Source organism: Muntiacus reevesi, chromosome 5 (assembly GCF_963930625.1).
Source record: "Muntiacus reevesi chromosome 5, mMunRee1.1, whole genome shotgun sequence".
Taxonomy (NCBI): domain Eukaryota; kingdom Metazoa; phylum Chordata; class Mammalia; order Artiodactyla; family Cervidae; genus Muntiacus; species Muntiacus reevesi.
This window is the reverse complement of record NC_089253.1, coordinates 80,071,358-80,086,817: the sequence shown is the minus strand read 5'-3', so window position 1 is coordinate 80,086,817 and position 15,460 is coordinate 80,071,358. Positions and strand designations below refer to the sequence as shown.

The following is a 15,460-nucleotide window of genomic DNA, read 5'->3' as shown; positions in this document are numbered from 1 at the left end:
AAATTGGCCTAAGAAACGCCGACCAATTTCTTTTTTTAAGATAGACAGAAGAAAGGTTTCAGAGAGGAAAGGAATATTGTCAAAGTGGGCCAGTATTTGCATCACAGAATAAGGCAGAATTCTAGCAGGTGCTCCTGGGGACATAGGCTGGCACTTTCCCCTTACCACCACAGTGAGAAGGAAGGACTAAGTCAAAAGTATGATCAGTCTCAAGACATGGGCAATGTTCAAGCTCTCCATTGATCAACTGCATCCACTTTTGAGTTGAGCTAATTAACTGTCAACATGTCAGGAATCATCACTACTACCTGGGTAGACAAGCTATTATGCTCAATGTACCTTTGAAAAGAGCTTTGCAACAAATCTTGTATGTATCCTATATTATTTTTCAGTCAAAATGAAATGTTTCCTATGCAAAGGTAAATTTCAATCTATAATTAATAATTTGCTAGGGGAGGGAGGTGGGAGGAGGGTTCAGGATGGAGAACACATGTAAATCCATGGCTGATTTATGTCAATGTATGGCAAAAACCACCACAATATTGTAAAGTAATTAGCCTCCAACTAATAAAAATAAGTGAAAAAAAAATTTGCTGCTGTTGTTCAGTTGCTAAGTCATGTCTGACTCTTTGCAACTCCATGAACTGCAGCACGCCAGGCTTCCCTGTCCTCCACTATCTCGCGGAGTTTGCTCAGATTCAGGCCCACTGAATCAGTGACGCTATGTATCCACCTCATCCACTGCTGCCCCTCCTCCTTTTGCTTTCAATCCTCCCCAGAATCAGGGTCTTTTCCAATGAGTTGGCTCATTGCATCAGATGACAAAAGTATTGGAGCTTCAGCAACAGTCCTTCCAGTGAATACTGAGGGTTGATTTCTTTTAGGATTGACTGGTTTGATCTCCTTGCTATCCAAGGACTCTCAGAGTCTTCTCCAACACCACAATTTGAAAGCATCAGTTCTTCGGCACTCAGCATTCTTTATGATCCAGCTCTCACATCTGTACATGACTGCTGGAAAAATAGCTTTGACTATATGGATCTTTGTTGGCAAAGTGATGTCTCTGCTTTTGAATATGCTGTCTAGGTTTGTTATAGCTTTCCTTCCAAGGAGCAAGTGTTTTTTAATTTCATGGCTGCAGTCACTGTATGCAATGATTTGATTTTGGAGCCTCCAAAAATAAAATCTGTTACTGCTTCCACTTTTTCCCTTTCTGTTTGCCATGAAGTGATGGGACCAGGTGCCATGATCTTAGTGTTTTGAGTGCTGATAGTAAGCAATTTACCTAACCATATTTCTGAGCGGAGATACAACTTTCTTGGAAAAAATATAATTTTACTTTCATTTCTATAGTATTATATTTAGAAGGCCATTTCCAATATAATTCATATTTGATCCACCCAAAAAAGGATAAAGGTCAAATATTGTTATCCACATTTTATAGGCATTGGAGAACTTACATTATGTATGCCAAAGGATATCTAGCAATTTAAAAGTTGGAATTCTGACCCAAAATCAGATCTCAAAGCTCTAGATAGGGAAAATGTCACAGAACGGAGGTGGGGAATGGAGGAGGGGTTGGGGGAACAACCCATGGGCAGGGAAGCCTGGTGTGCTGCAGTCCATGGGTTGCAAAGAGTCGGACACGACTGAGCGACTGAACTGAACCGGGGGAGCACGGAATGGGAGCCAACACTTCAGTGACAGTAGAGAAATATGAATTTTAATCTTGATACTTAACCTGGGAAAGGGAATGGCAATCCACTCCCGTATTCTTGCCTAGAGAATCCCATGGACAGAGTCTGGCCGGCTGCAGTCCATGGGGTCACAAAGAGTCAGACACAACTGAGCAACTGGCACACTTAGCTACCACTACCTAGCAAAGCAACCTTAAAAAGATCCCTGAATTTTCTAGAAAGTCCAGAGATAAATCCACGAACCTATGGGCTGCCCTGGTGGCTCAGAGGTTAAAGCATCTGCCTGCAATGCGGGAGACCTGGGTTCGATCCCTGGGTCGGGAAGATACCCTGGAAAAGGAACTGGCAACCCACTCCAGTATTCTTGCCTGGAGAATCTCATGGACGGAGAAGCCTGGTGGGCTACAGTCCACAGGGTCGCAAAGAGTCGGACACGACTGAGAGACTTCACTATGGACACCTTATCTTTGACAAAGGAAGCAAGAATATACAATGGAGAAAAGACAATCTCTTTAAAAAGTGGTGCTGGGAAAACTGGTCCACCACTTGTAAAAGAATGAAACTAGAACACTTTCTAACACCATATACAAAAATAAACTCAAAGTGGATTAAAGATATAAACATAAGACCAGAAACTATAAAACTCCTAGAGGAAAACATAGGCAAAACTCTCTGACAGAAATCACAGCAGGATCTTCTATGACCCACCTCCGAGTAATGGAAATAAAAGCAAAAATAAACAAATGGGACCCAGTTAAACTTAAAAGTTTTTGCACAACAAAGGAAACTATAAGCAAGGTGAAAAAACAGCCTTCAGAATGGGAGAAAATAATAGCAAACAAAGCAACTGACATAGAATTAATGCCAAAATAGAATTAATCTCAAAAATATACAAGCAGCTCATGCAGCTCAATTCCAGAAAAATAAAAGACCAAATCAAAAAATGGGCCAAAGAATTAAATAGACATTTCTCCAAAGAAGATATACAGATGGCTAACAAACACATGAGAAGATGCTCAATATCACTCATTATCAGAGAAATGCAAATCAGAACCAGAGTGAGGTATCATCTCATGCCAGTCAGAATGGCTGCTATCAAAAAGTCTACAAGCAATAAATGCTGGAGAGGGTGAGGAGAAAAAGGAACCCTCTTACACTGTTGGGGAGAATGCAAACTAGTACAGCCACTATGGAGAACAGGGTGGAGATTCCTTAAAAAAACGAAAATAGAACTGCCATACAACCCAGCAATCCCACTGCTGGGCATACAAACCGAGGAAACCGGTGAAAGAGACACGCGTACCCCAATGTTCATCACAGCACTGTTTATAATAACCAAGACGTGGAAGCAACCTAGATGTCCATCGGCAGACGAATGGATAAGAAAGCTGTGGTACATATACAGAATGGAATATTTCTCAGCCATTAAAAAGAATACATTTGAATCAGTTCTAATGAGGTGGATGAAACTGGAGCCTATTATACAGAGTGAAGTAAGTCAGAAAGAAAAACACCAATACAGTATACTATCGCATATATATGGAATTTAGAAAGATGGTAACAATGACCCTATATGCGAGACAGCACAGCAAAAGAGACACAGATGTGAAGAACAGTCTTTTGGACTCTGTGGAAGAAGGCGAGGATGGGATGATTTGAGAGGGTAGTGTTGAAACATGTATATTATCATATGTGAAGTGGATCGTCGGTCCAGGTTCGATGCATGAGACAGGGTGCTCAGGGCAGGTGCACTGGGATGACCCTGGGGGATGGGATGGGGAGGGAGGTGGGAGGGGTGTTCTGGATGGGGAACATATGTACACCCGTGGCTGATTCATGTCGATGTTTGGCAAAAACCACTACAATATTGTAAAGTAATTAGCCTCCAATTAAAACAAATTAATTAATTTTTTAAAAAAATCACTGGATTTTCAAAGGCTTCATTTTTCTCATCTACAAAAGGAAAAACCTGGACTAGATATTTTCAGAAATGCATTCAAAACCTGCTATTAGTGCCTAGGATGTAGGCACTAAGATATGTGAGATATAAAGATCTTATAATACTAACCTCTTTCCCCTGAAATGACTCACAGTTTACTGGATGAGACATACACATGAACAAGACAACCAAGCAACGTGATTAACAACAAAAGATAACAGCTCTGTGAAGAACAGAGAGGAAGGATTCAGCAAGGAATGAGGCTGAGGATTTAAATCTGAATAGTCTTAAAGGACGAAAAAAAAAATTATTCCAGCAAATAGCAGACAGAGGGAACAGCATAAAGGCTCAGAGTAGAAATGCTACATAGTTTATACAGGAAATTACAAACAGTTCAGTACTGCCAAAGTGTAGATGGACAGCAGAAGAGAGATGAGGAAAGAGCTGAGAGCAGAGGCCAGCCTGAGATCGTTGCGTGATATATTAAGGAATCTGAACTTTATCCAGCAGGATAAAATGAAGATCTAGGGCTGGGTTTTCACAGGTTAGCAGCATAGTTAGGACTTAATTTTAGAAAGATCACTTTGACACTCATGGGAAGGAAGAATATGAGTGGTAGAAACTACAGGCAGAGATCTATAGTTAAAAATCTATAGCAGAGATGTTGAGGGCCTATTCTAGAGATTAGAGAGAAGGAAATAATTTCAAGAAATAAGAAGCAAGATGGCAAAGGCTAGAAATAAATTGGGAGTAAGGTGAAGATACGAGGGGAAAAAAGGCATGAAATAGATCCAGGTTTCTGCTCAAGACAGAACTGAGGTGGTGAATACAGGGGGAAAAGTTAATCAACTTAGCTTCAGTTCAGCTTAAGATATGTTGCCTCCAAAAATATCTAGGTAGAGATGTCCAGTAGTCAGTTGAATATAGTAAAGATAGCAATCTAATGCTCAGAAAAGAGGCCTGCCCTGAAGATATGTAAATGTGAGAGCAAGCTGTATACTAGGAGTAACTGAAACCTTAATGTGAATGTGACCATCCAGGAAGAGAGTACAACGTGAGAATAGTCCTTGGCCAGAGCCCAGTTAGATACCCAAATGCATGCAATAGGTCAACCAAGAAAACCAGGAAAGAAAAGCATCTTAGAAAACAATGAGAGAGATCATCCCAAGAAAGAAGTAGTAATCAAAACTATAGAATGCCCCCCAGATGTAAATCCAGGAAAAGAACTAAAAAAAAATGTCTCCTAGTCTGAGCAATTAAGGGGTCACTGGAGAACTTACTAAAAGTGGTTTCATCAAGCAAATAAAAAAGTTAAGACTGCGGTGGACTGAAAAGTAGAAACAACTAGTATAAAGACTTATCTTTGGGGAAATTTTAAACTAGAAGAAAAGGAATCTGAAACTTAATGAAGAGTGGAAAGATCAGTACTAAGTCCCATCTAGTTCTCTTACTTTATTATTTTCATACAAATAAAAAGCCTATTTTGGTAAAGTTTCATTAAAACTCACCAAGATTCATCTTGAAGTATCACATTTTAATTATCAGGAAAATCAGGTGACACTCTGTAGCTACGGATGGAACACCTGTGTATATATGACATCCCCCGACACACCTGAGTATGCCGACCTTGTATTCCTAGCTCCTCTCCCTCACAGGTTGAAGACAGCTGGAACCAGTGGGGGACTACTGGTAGAGTAACCCTCTCTGGCTCTTCCTGTTCCTTCTCTTAAAACCTCACGAAAACATTCCTTGTTACCCTCTGCCTAAAATATTCTTGTCCTCTATTTTATAATAATTTCATTCCCACTCACTCTTCAATGGCCTGCTCAAACTTCCCTCACAGAATCACAGAAAGCTAGAGACAAGAGGGGCCTTACAAACTCATTCAGGTGTCCTCACCATGCTGATAAAAGGGACTGAAAACCAGAGAGTGTGAGAACGACCTGCCCAAGGTCAGACTCATGGTTTTTGGTAGAGCTTAAATTTGAACTATTTCTTCAACTAGGGCCCTTTTCACTACACACTGTCATCTCAGGCAATTATTGTAAGGGGGCTTCCCTCATAGCTCAGTTGGTAAAGAATCCGCCTGCAATGCAGGAGACCCCAGTTAGATTCCTGGGTCGCAAAGATCCGCAGGAAAAGAGACAAGCTACTCACTCCAGTATTCACGGTCTTCCCTTGTGGTTCAGCTGCTAAAGAATCTGCCTGCAGTGCAGGAGACCTGGGTTTGATCCCTGGGTTGGGAAGATCCCCTGGAAAAGGGAAAGGCTACCCACTCCAGTATTCTGGCCTGGAGAATTTCAGGGACTGTATAGTTCATGGGGTCGCAAAGAGTCAGACGCGACTTTGACAAAAGCAAATTATTGCAAACTTATGACTATAATAAGTCAGGCGTTAAAAACAATCAGTTTTAAACAGTTTGTTTTAAGATCCATGTTATTAACACGTTTCCCAAAATTAAGGAGCTGGTCTATAACTTCTCTTATTAATTTAACTATCCACAACTAGTTGATTATTCAAGTAAAGACTACAGATGCCAACTAATATTGATTTCATGGATAAGCTGACTGTCAGTCACAAAATAGGTTCTCTCCTCGAGAGTGCAGCATTTATTTCAGCCTCTGCCAGTGGAAGTGTTGGAGCAGATGTTGGCAGACTGTGACATACAGTATGTCTTTAAAACTTGTTGGGGTGTGAAATTTCATAAGGTCAAAAAATGCTGCATTTTGATCAGCAGATACAGGAGTTCTGTACTTTATAAATTATTTCAGACAAACCAATAATAGCATTTGCTAGTAAAATAGACAAACTATGAAACCACACTGGCTTTAGGTCAGATATGATAATGTACACTGCTAATGTTTTAAAAGACAATTTCTATCATTTTAAAGCAAACTCTTGCCCAAAATGTCTTTAGAAAGAAAATGTATTCATAAGTCAACACAAAATATAAGATATTATTGCAATTGACAACAGGATTTTTAAAATAATTTTCTACTGAGAGAAAGCCATAAGGATCTAATGAGCCATTTTGGTGGAGAAAAAATTATTTTCTTAATACACAAAAAAACAGTATCCTTACTTTTTAAAAAATGAAATTCCCTATGGAAAAATCCACTTACATAAACAAGAGGGTTTTTTTTAGTTAAAATGATTTCACAAACTTTTTGGTTTATTGTCCTATCTTATTGTTTAAAAAACTGAAAGGAAGTATTCAAAAAAAAAGAGAGACTGGGGTGCTATATAATGATAAAATCACGTGTATAACATTCGAGGATTTTTATCAGTGTGGATTTTCTGATGCTGCTATATTTTTTAATTGATTTTTGCTTCAATTTTCCCTCATATCTTTCCAAATCATGACTAATAGATAACTGCATACAATCAAAATAAAAATTAAGAATGGTGTGTCTAGTTAAAGATTTTATCACAATGGTACAAATTTTATCTCTTATGCAAGTTTATTTAACTTAACATTATGCTTTAAAATGCTTTACTCCTGAATTAACACAAAAAAACCCTTTCATTGATTAATCAGCAATCTGAACAATCTGAAAGCCTGGTTATAACAATTATAATCACCATTATCATCATCATCATCTTTCAGTTTATTTTTGGCTATTTTCAAGAAAATATATAATTCCTAAATAAGTTTAAATTACAAACTTATTTAGAAACTTGTAAGGAAGAAATAGTGTTAGATATTTGTAAAGAAGAAAAATTTACCACAAACAAAATCTCTCAGAAAATAATGTTTAAAGTAAATCACTTGTTTCTTATCATACGATCAATCAAAAGGGTTAAGATTATGACAGGAAACTTCGATTAGAGGTGCACTAAGAACTGCAACATCTTACAACCAAGTTCAATCCAGCAGTCAAGTTCAAAGTACACTTTAAAGAAAAACTTGAGGTATGTACCTGGGGAATGGTTTTTATGACAAAGTTCTAACTATGAAAAAATTACACTATTTTGGATTTTATAAGACCACACTTTATAATAATCCATGGAACCTTTCAGTTCCAATGCTAAGGAACTGAAATTCTATATAAACTGAAAACTTATCTTCAATTAAGAACAAACCTAAACTTTTTCATAGGCTTTCCACATATCTCAAAGTATCTGACACATACAGACATACAAATAAATAAATACAAGGTGAATCAACAATTGTAATTAACTTACTTGCTACTGAAAAGTTGTTGAGGGGATAAGGTAAATCCACATCTTGGGGTTTCTCTTTATATCCTATGAATGAGCCATCTGTCTTCAAAAGGAAATATCTTGGCCTCCAGTTTTTTATATATTCTCCTACATGAGGAAAGCATGGATGTTAATGCTGGGGGAAAAATGAACAGCAGCTTTTATGTGAAAAAATAAATTATGGTACAATATATGTCCTACAACACTGGCCTCCAAAAATTTAGATAGGCAATTTTCTTTTAACTTAGCTTACAAAAGGAAATACATAAGCCTGCAATTAAGTTTCAATAAAAACCCAAACATGTTTTGTTACTAATGATTTCACACTTTGATAATTCATTTGCACCATTATTTCTTCAGAGAATCATTCAACTGAGCACACATTTTGTTCAGTTTTTCATATCAGATGGTTGTTAGAGCATATTTTCAGTCATCTTAAAAAGCCTTGGTAAATAAATCATACACACAGTATCAAGGAATTTCGATGAAAAACACTTATCATAAGAGGGACATGAAATAGATATTTCTCTTCCATGTACCACAACTAACTGTGTCATTTTTTTAAAAAGAAAGGGAAAAAGTCTATTTTCATTGTTAAATCTTGAGCATAACTTGTTTAAACAACATTCTATTATTAAAAGGAAAATAACTGCACAAATGCTGTAAACAAGTCAAGGAAAGAACATGGGTTAACAGAGCTTAAAAACCACACACACATTCATACACATAAATGTAAGAACTAAGAACACATAGTTAGTGCCAAGCACACAATAGTCAATAAATGTATATTCCGTCAGATTTTGATACAAGCTATCAACTAGCTACCAAAATATAAATTTTTAGCATCAAGATCACCATTTTCTTACTTCACTCTTTTTTTTAAATTTTAAGCAACAGAGGCACTCCATGATACTATAAGAGCTGGAAGGCTCCCTTGTCTCAATTTTCTCTTCTCTATCGAATATTTCTATCTGGCTTTTCAATCTCAAGTGCTTAATCACATTACTACAAAACTTTGAAAGCAGTTCAGCTTCCCCTTCAAATCAGTTTCTCCTGACATCAGTTATCTAAGCTCAAACCTAACATTTGACTGTTCCCTCTCATCAGTAGCTAAGTCAGTACTGACTTCACAGGTCTCTCTTATTTAGCCAACCTAAGATATCTTCCCTGGTGGCTCAAATGGTAAAGTGTCTGCCTACAATGCAACAGACCCAGGTTTGATCTCTGGGTTGGGAAGATCCACTGGAGAAGGAAATGGCAACCCACTCCAGTACTCTTGCCCAGAAAATCCCATGGACAGAGGAGCATGGTAGGCTACAGTACAAGGAGTCGCAAAGAGTCGGACACGACTGAGCGACTTCATTTCACTAAGATGCCCTAACACTTTACATCTGCTCTTCTGCTAATGCACTGTGAGTTTTCTCCCATTCTACTCGCCCCTCTTCCATCATAATATATCTATCACCTCCAGATAGTTCTAATGTCCTTATGGACTGCTTTGATGATATCACTTTTATGCTAAAAAATATTCTGACTCCTTACTGTTTAGTATCAGTCTCTTAGTATAAAATATGAGTTCTTCCATAATCTCATCCCTGACATGTATTCCAGAGGTGGAATCATTCCTCTGGGTCGACAATTCTCCAAATTCTCACCTCAGACCTCTTTACACCCTTAAATATTTTTAATACTTAAATATAGCCAATGAATTTTTGTGTATGTAGATTATAACTATAATATTTACTGTATTAGAAATTGAAAAGGAGAAAATTTAAATTTTTATTACTTCCTTTAACAGTAAAAAAATAAACTCATTGCATGTAACATTAATATTTTTATGACAACAGTTTTATTTTCTAAAACAAAAAAATCAAGGTGAAGAGCTGAATTGCTTTACATCTTTGCAGATCTCTTTAATGTTTGGCTTTAAAGAAGACAGGCAGAGTTTCATATCTGTTCCTAACATCTAAACTGTTACAGTAATATATTTTTGATTGAAATATTAAAAAAAAATCTAGCCAAACAGGATATGTAGTTGGAAAAGGGATGAGTATTCAGATAGTTATGGATGTCTTTCTTTGATACTACACCAGCACTTGACAAGCAGTCATTTTCTAAAAGGTTGCCTGCAATGTGGAATTTGAAACCACTATCAATGAACTTCTGTACTTTGCTATGTAAAATCCCTGGGTCTGTATTTCACACTGAATGAATCTTTTACATGCTGCATGATTTTCTAACAGCACACAACGTTCATTTAGGAAACACTGGTCCACCAAGTTCTACTGATCTTCCAAATACTGACACAATTCACTCCACAATCACATTCAGTACCACTACAAATCTTATCAGGAAAGTAAGCAGTGGGAAGCTCTGCAGCTCATGACAGCAGATATGTTCTCCAAAATCCTACTCTTTGCTTTAAAACCCAGTTTTAACCAATGGAAATAAATACTGTCAGTTCATTTCTCTTAAAGTGATACACTCCAAGTGTCCAATCTAGTGCCTGCCACTTGATGATGCTCAAAAATAACTTACTAAATGAATAAGTGTATATATGAACATCTTCCCCCACAAGTGTATAAGCATACAAGAAAAACTTAAGGGAAAGAAAAGGAAAACCTGACACCACTCATAACTTTAACTTACTTAAAAATATGGCCCTAATGTGAATAAACACAGGCCAAATTTATAAAATCAGAATGACAAACCCACAGTTCTCAATAAAAAAATCAAACAGATCCTTTCTTACTTTTACTTATTGTTTTTTCTATTCATATTTAAGTATTCCTATATAAAAATTAAAATCATTAGATGTTCTCTAATCAGTGATGTTATATTTATATTTCAAATGTTATTTTAAAACAATAACTTGTACTGGTACAAAATGTTATAACTTTGATAAGTTAAATAATAATAGTTTAATAACTATACCAAAGATGAAACAAATCCATTTTGTAAGTTTTAAAGAAGAAAAAAATCAGGATAACATCATTTTTTCTTACACAACATTTCTCCTTACCTTTTAAGAGTACTAAATACATTTCTTTTAAAAATGTATAATTGAAAGAAATAAGTTTTCAATTCTAAGAGTAATTTCCTATCAACTACTAAGAATTTACATGTGTAGATGAAAGACCTAAAACATCACCACAAAAATTTTATTTTCTTGTTAAATGAATCTTAATGAATTAAAAATATTTATGTGGCTTATAGCAGGGCTTTTGATTAACAAAAATTTCTTAAAAATAAGTCTATTATGCATCCCTGACACATATTATTTGATGAGTGTGATAGTCATTTATCCAGAAGAAAAACTGAAGTCAAAATTTCCCTTCTTTATTAGATAAATATTAAGTATTTCTCAGAAAATTTTATTACTAATTTTGAATTGATTCAGTTAACCAACAACTGTACTCTCATGCTAAGCTAACAGTTTATCCCAAACTTTCAATGAAGACTCCTGAATGTAGTTTTTATTTTATCATTTTCCATCTATAATATGAATGCGCTTTCTGAGAAATTATCCTAGGTGCTAGGAACACAGTAGCAGACCAGAAATAATGGTCTCTAACTCATAAAGCTTATATTCCAGTATTATACCATATTTCTGGTGCCCACTAAAATTTGGAGAAGGGTTATGAGTATTTCCTGAAAGCAAAGCCTTTATTATAGGTTCCTATAAACATTCTTAACTAAAGCTCAGGTAATATCATGATGTGTGGGCCTAATTAAATATTCATTTTTGAGTTCCAAGAGCTCTAAAGACATGGGCCTTACAGAGGACACAAACTCATAAGGTATCAATAAAACAAAAAAGTAAGCTTATTGCTACGTACTAGACCCAGTACAAAAGGAGGATAATATTCCTAGAATATTCTAGGAATTCCTAAAATCCTTAAAAGAATTTTAAAAAGTTACAGCTATCCCCAACAGTTTGCAAAGACAGTGTGCACACAGATAGCAAAGCAGAATTGCTCCTGCAGCCTTGGGACTCCCAAGAAAACCAGATCTTGTCCAGCTGCTCATGGAATACCTTAACTGACTCAGCTTAGGCAGTGGGAGTTCAAATAAGGTACATCTAAGTCTGCTCTAAAAATATGGCCAAAAAATCATGGCTTTCACAGGGGCTAAGTTCCTAGTATAAAGTTACCCTTTCTGCCACCATTCTTTTTTAGACAGACTGAGATAAAAGGTTTCTCTGGTGGCTCAGTGGTAAAGCATCCACCTGCCAATGCAGGAGACATGGGCTCAATCCTGGGGTCACGAAGATCCCCTGGAGAAGGAAATGGCAGGCCACTCCAGTATTCTTGCCTGGGAAATTGCATGGACAAAGGAACCTGGTGGGGTACAACCCATGGGGTTACAAAAGAGTTGGACACGTCTTGGTGACTAAACAACAACAAAAGTTAATCATATCTTATCTTTTAAGCATAGCATTTACACCCAAGTTTGTACCTCCTGTATTAAAATGAAGTTGCATCATACTTTTATATTCACAGCCCACAGATTTCAACTAATTTAAAAGACAGCCTTTTATAAGGTTATAATGGGGAGAAAGTCTTGTTAAATAAAGCAGCAGCATTTGAGTACCAAGTCTTCTGAAGAGACTGTTCAACAGATACCCATCAATATACATTCGAAATGTGTATGCACTGTCATGATTAACCTTCAGCAAGCACCACAGTCACACCTGGACAAGATGTCTATCACAACTTTCTATCTGCCTTAATGAGTGTTTCCAATTCATTCATACTCGTTGGTTGGAGGCTTTGTATATTTTGAAGTATGCCGTTACCAATACCAAAATATATTTTATAACAAAGTTTCTGATATTTTGACTTCTGTAGTAGACTGAAGGGTGAACCCAAAATATATGTATACACCCTAATCCCCAGAAAAAAATCTATCTATTTCATTAACTACGCTAAACCCTTTGACTGTATTGATCATGACACACAGTGCAAAGCTCTTACCTCGGAATACCAGACCATCTTACCTTTCTCCTGAGAAACCTGCATGCAGGTCAAGAAGCAAGAGTTAGAACCTTGTATGGAACAATTGATTGGTTCAAGACTGAGAAAGGAGTACGACAGGGCTGACTACCGTCACCGTGTTTGCTTAACTGATACTCTGGGTACATCATGAGAAACGCCGGGCTGGATGAGTTACAAGCCAGAATCACAATAGGCGAGAGAAACAACCACCTCAGATATGATGATACCACTCTAATGGCAGAAAGCAAAGAGGAACTGAAGAGCCTCTTGAGGGTGAAGGAGAGTGAAAGAGCTGGCTTAAAACTAAATATTAAAAAAAAAAAGGTGGAAGTAGTGACAGATTTCCTCTTGCTGGGCTCCAAAATCACTGCAGACAGTGACTGCAGCCATAAAATCAGAAGATGATTGCTTCTTGGAAGGAAAGCGATGACAAACCTAGACCGTGTGTTGAAAAGCAGAGACATTATTCTGCCGACAAAGGTCCATATAGTCAAGGCTATGGTCTTCCCAGTGGTCACATATACGGTTGTGAGAGCTGGAGAGTAAAGAAGGCAGAACACCAAAGATTGATGCCTTCAAACTGTGGTGCTGGAGAAGACTTCTGAAAGTTCCTCAGACAGCAAGCAGATCAAACCAGTCAATCTTAAGGGAGATCAACCCTGAATATTCACTGGAAGGACTGATGCTGAAGCTGAAGCTCCAGTTCTACTATGTTGGTCATTTGATGAGAACGGACGACTCACTGGAAAAGTCCATGATGCTGGGAAAGATGCTGGGAAAGTCCAAGATGCTGAGGGCAGAAGGAGAAGAGGGCATCAGAGGGTGAGATGGCTGGACAGCATCACTGATGCAATGAACATGAACTTGGGCAAATTCCAGAGATGGTGAGGGACAGAGAGGCCTGGCATGCTGCAGTCCATGGCTTCGCAGAATCAGACACAACTGTGACTGAACAGCAACGACAATCCCTGAAAACTGGGAATATTACTTTCTTTGGCAGAAGAGATTATTAAGGTAAGGATTTGAGAAGAGGGGCTTTTCTAAAGAGAAACTCATCCTGGACAATCTGTGAATGCATGCTCAATCACATCCAACTTTGTGGCCCGCCAGGCTCCTCTGTCCATGGAATCTCCCAGGCAAGAATACTAGAGTGGATTGGCATTTCCTCCTCAAGGAGATCTTCCCAGCCAAGGAATCAAAACTGCATCTCCCATGTCTCCTGCATTGGCAGGCAGGTTCTTTACCACTGAGCCACCTGGGAAGGCCCATCCTAGACTATCCAGGTGAGCCCTAAATCCAATTACAAGTATCTGTAACAGTGAAGCAGAAGAAGGTCTGACGTATAGAGAAGGGGAAGAGGCAATATGAAAAAAGAGACAGAAATTGGAATGATGCACCACAAGCAAAGGACTAACTGAAGACAGAAGCTGGAAGAGGCAAGAAGTGGATTCTCCTCTAAAGCCTTTGCAGGGAGGCTTGCACTTGGATTCTAACTCACAATCACTGCTTACACCTGCTGATATATTAATCCTAACTTCTAGCCTCCAGAACAGTCAGAAAATAAATGTCTGTTGTTTAAAGCCACCCAAATTTCTGTAATTTGTTACAGCACACCTAAAAACAAATGAAGCTTCTCAACACTACAACCAAAGGCTTGTTTACAAAAACAAACAAAAAACCGAAAACCGGAACAAACAACAACAACAAAAACCCTATTGATTAAGTTATTGGCATAAATGTTACAGAGACTCAATAATACTTTACACATACAGAGGGGAAAATTCACACCACTCTGATAAAAACAGAGTCCTACTTAAGAAATTCGGGGTTGGAAGATGTTGTTTACTGGAGTTCACAGTTTTACTTACTTATGATTTTAGATTCTGGACTTCTACCAATGTTCTTACCTTACTTAATAATTTATTCCTTGTAATCTCTTAAAAACAAATTGAAATTCTGGTTTCTGTAATAGATACAGGTGATACAGGTTTTAAAAATACCAATGGTCACTCATGCTTGTTGTAACAGAAGCTTCAAAAGCTAGTCATTTGCTACTAATAACAAAGAGGCCGAAGGCATTCTCACATGAATGTCAGGAAAGAGGCATTACAGTTTGGACTCACCATAAAGTTTAGTTTCCTCACCTGAAAAATGAGAATCAATGCCTACCTAAAGGGTTTGGAAGGACATAAAAAGGACTTATAACATTCCCTGACATATGGCAGGTGTTAGATTATTATTGTTATTATTAAATGAAGCCACAATCATTTACTGTAGTACCATTTACAATTCAGCAACAACCTCACGTTAAATAGTCTACTAATCAATACAGCACTTATTCAGGCATATTTACGTAACTGAGGCAATAGGCAGCAATCAGCAATAAATTTACTTCATCAACAGGAAAAAGTCTCCTTAGTTTCAAGTATACAAAGCAAATCCTATCTAAAGAAATAAAAAAAGGTTATCCAGTGTCAAAACACAACACTGATTTAATACTTTCACTTCTTTTTTAAGACAGGGATAGGATATCACAGAAGTAACTACTCTTCCAAAGAAAAAAGCCAAAGTCTTAGGTCTCTATGAATTATTTTTATTAAATGACAAACATAGGAGGGCACAGT

The 15,460-nt window shown here is 37.3% G+C and overlaps 1 protein-coding gene across 4 annotated transcripts in view; it reads right to left on the bottom strand.

The window, feature by feature from the left end:
- The window catches only part of AKT3 (AKT serine/threonine kinase 3), a 273,074-nt gene that overhangs the window by 129,853 nt on the left and 127,761 nt on the right, over window positions 1-15,460 (bottom strand). For 2 of the 4 annotated variants that reach the window (XM_065935620.1, XM_065935623.1), the window contains one exon: window positions 7,822-7,947. The exons of 1 other annotated variant lie outside the window; for it this stretch is intronic. In XM_065935620.1, the coding sequence (XP_065791692.1) occupies window positions 7,822-7,947 (126 nt within the window). Of the gene's footprint in view, window positions 1-7,821; window positions 7,949-15,460 lie in introns of those variants that run through there. One more of the 4 variants, XM_065935622.1, reaches the window with a different exon arrangement.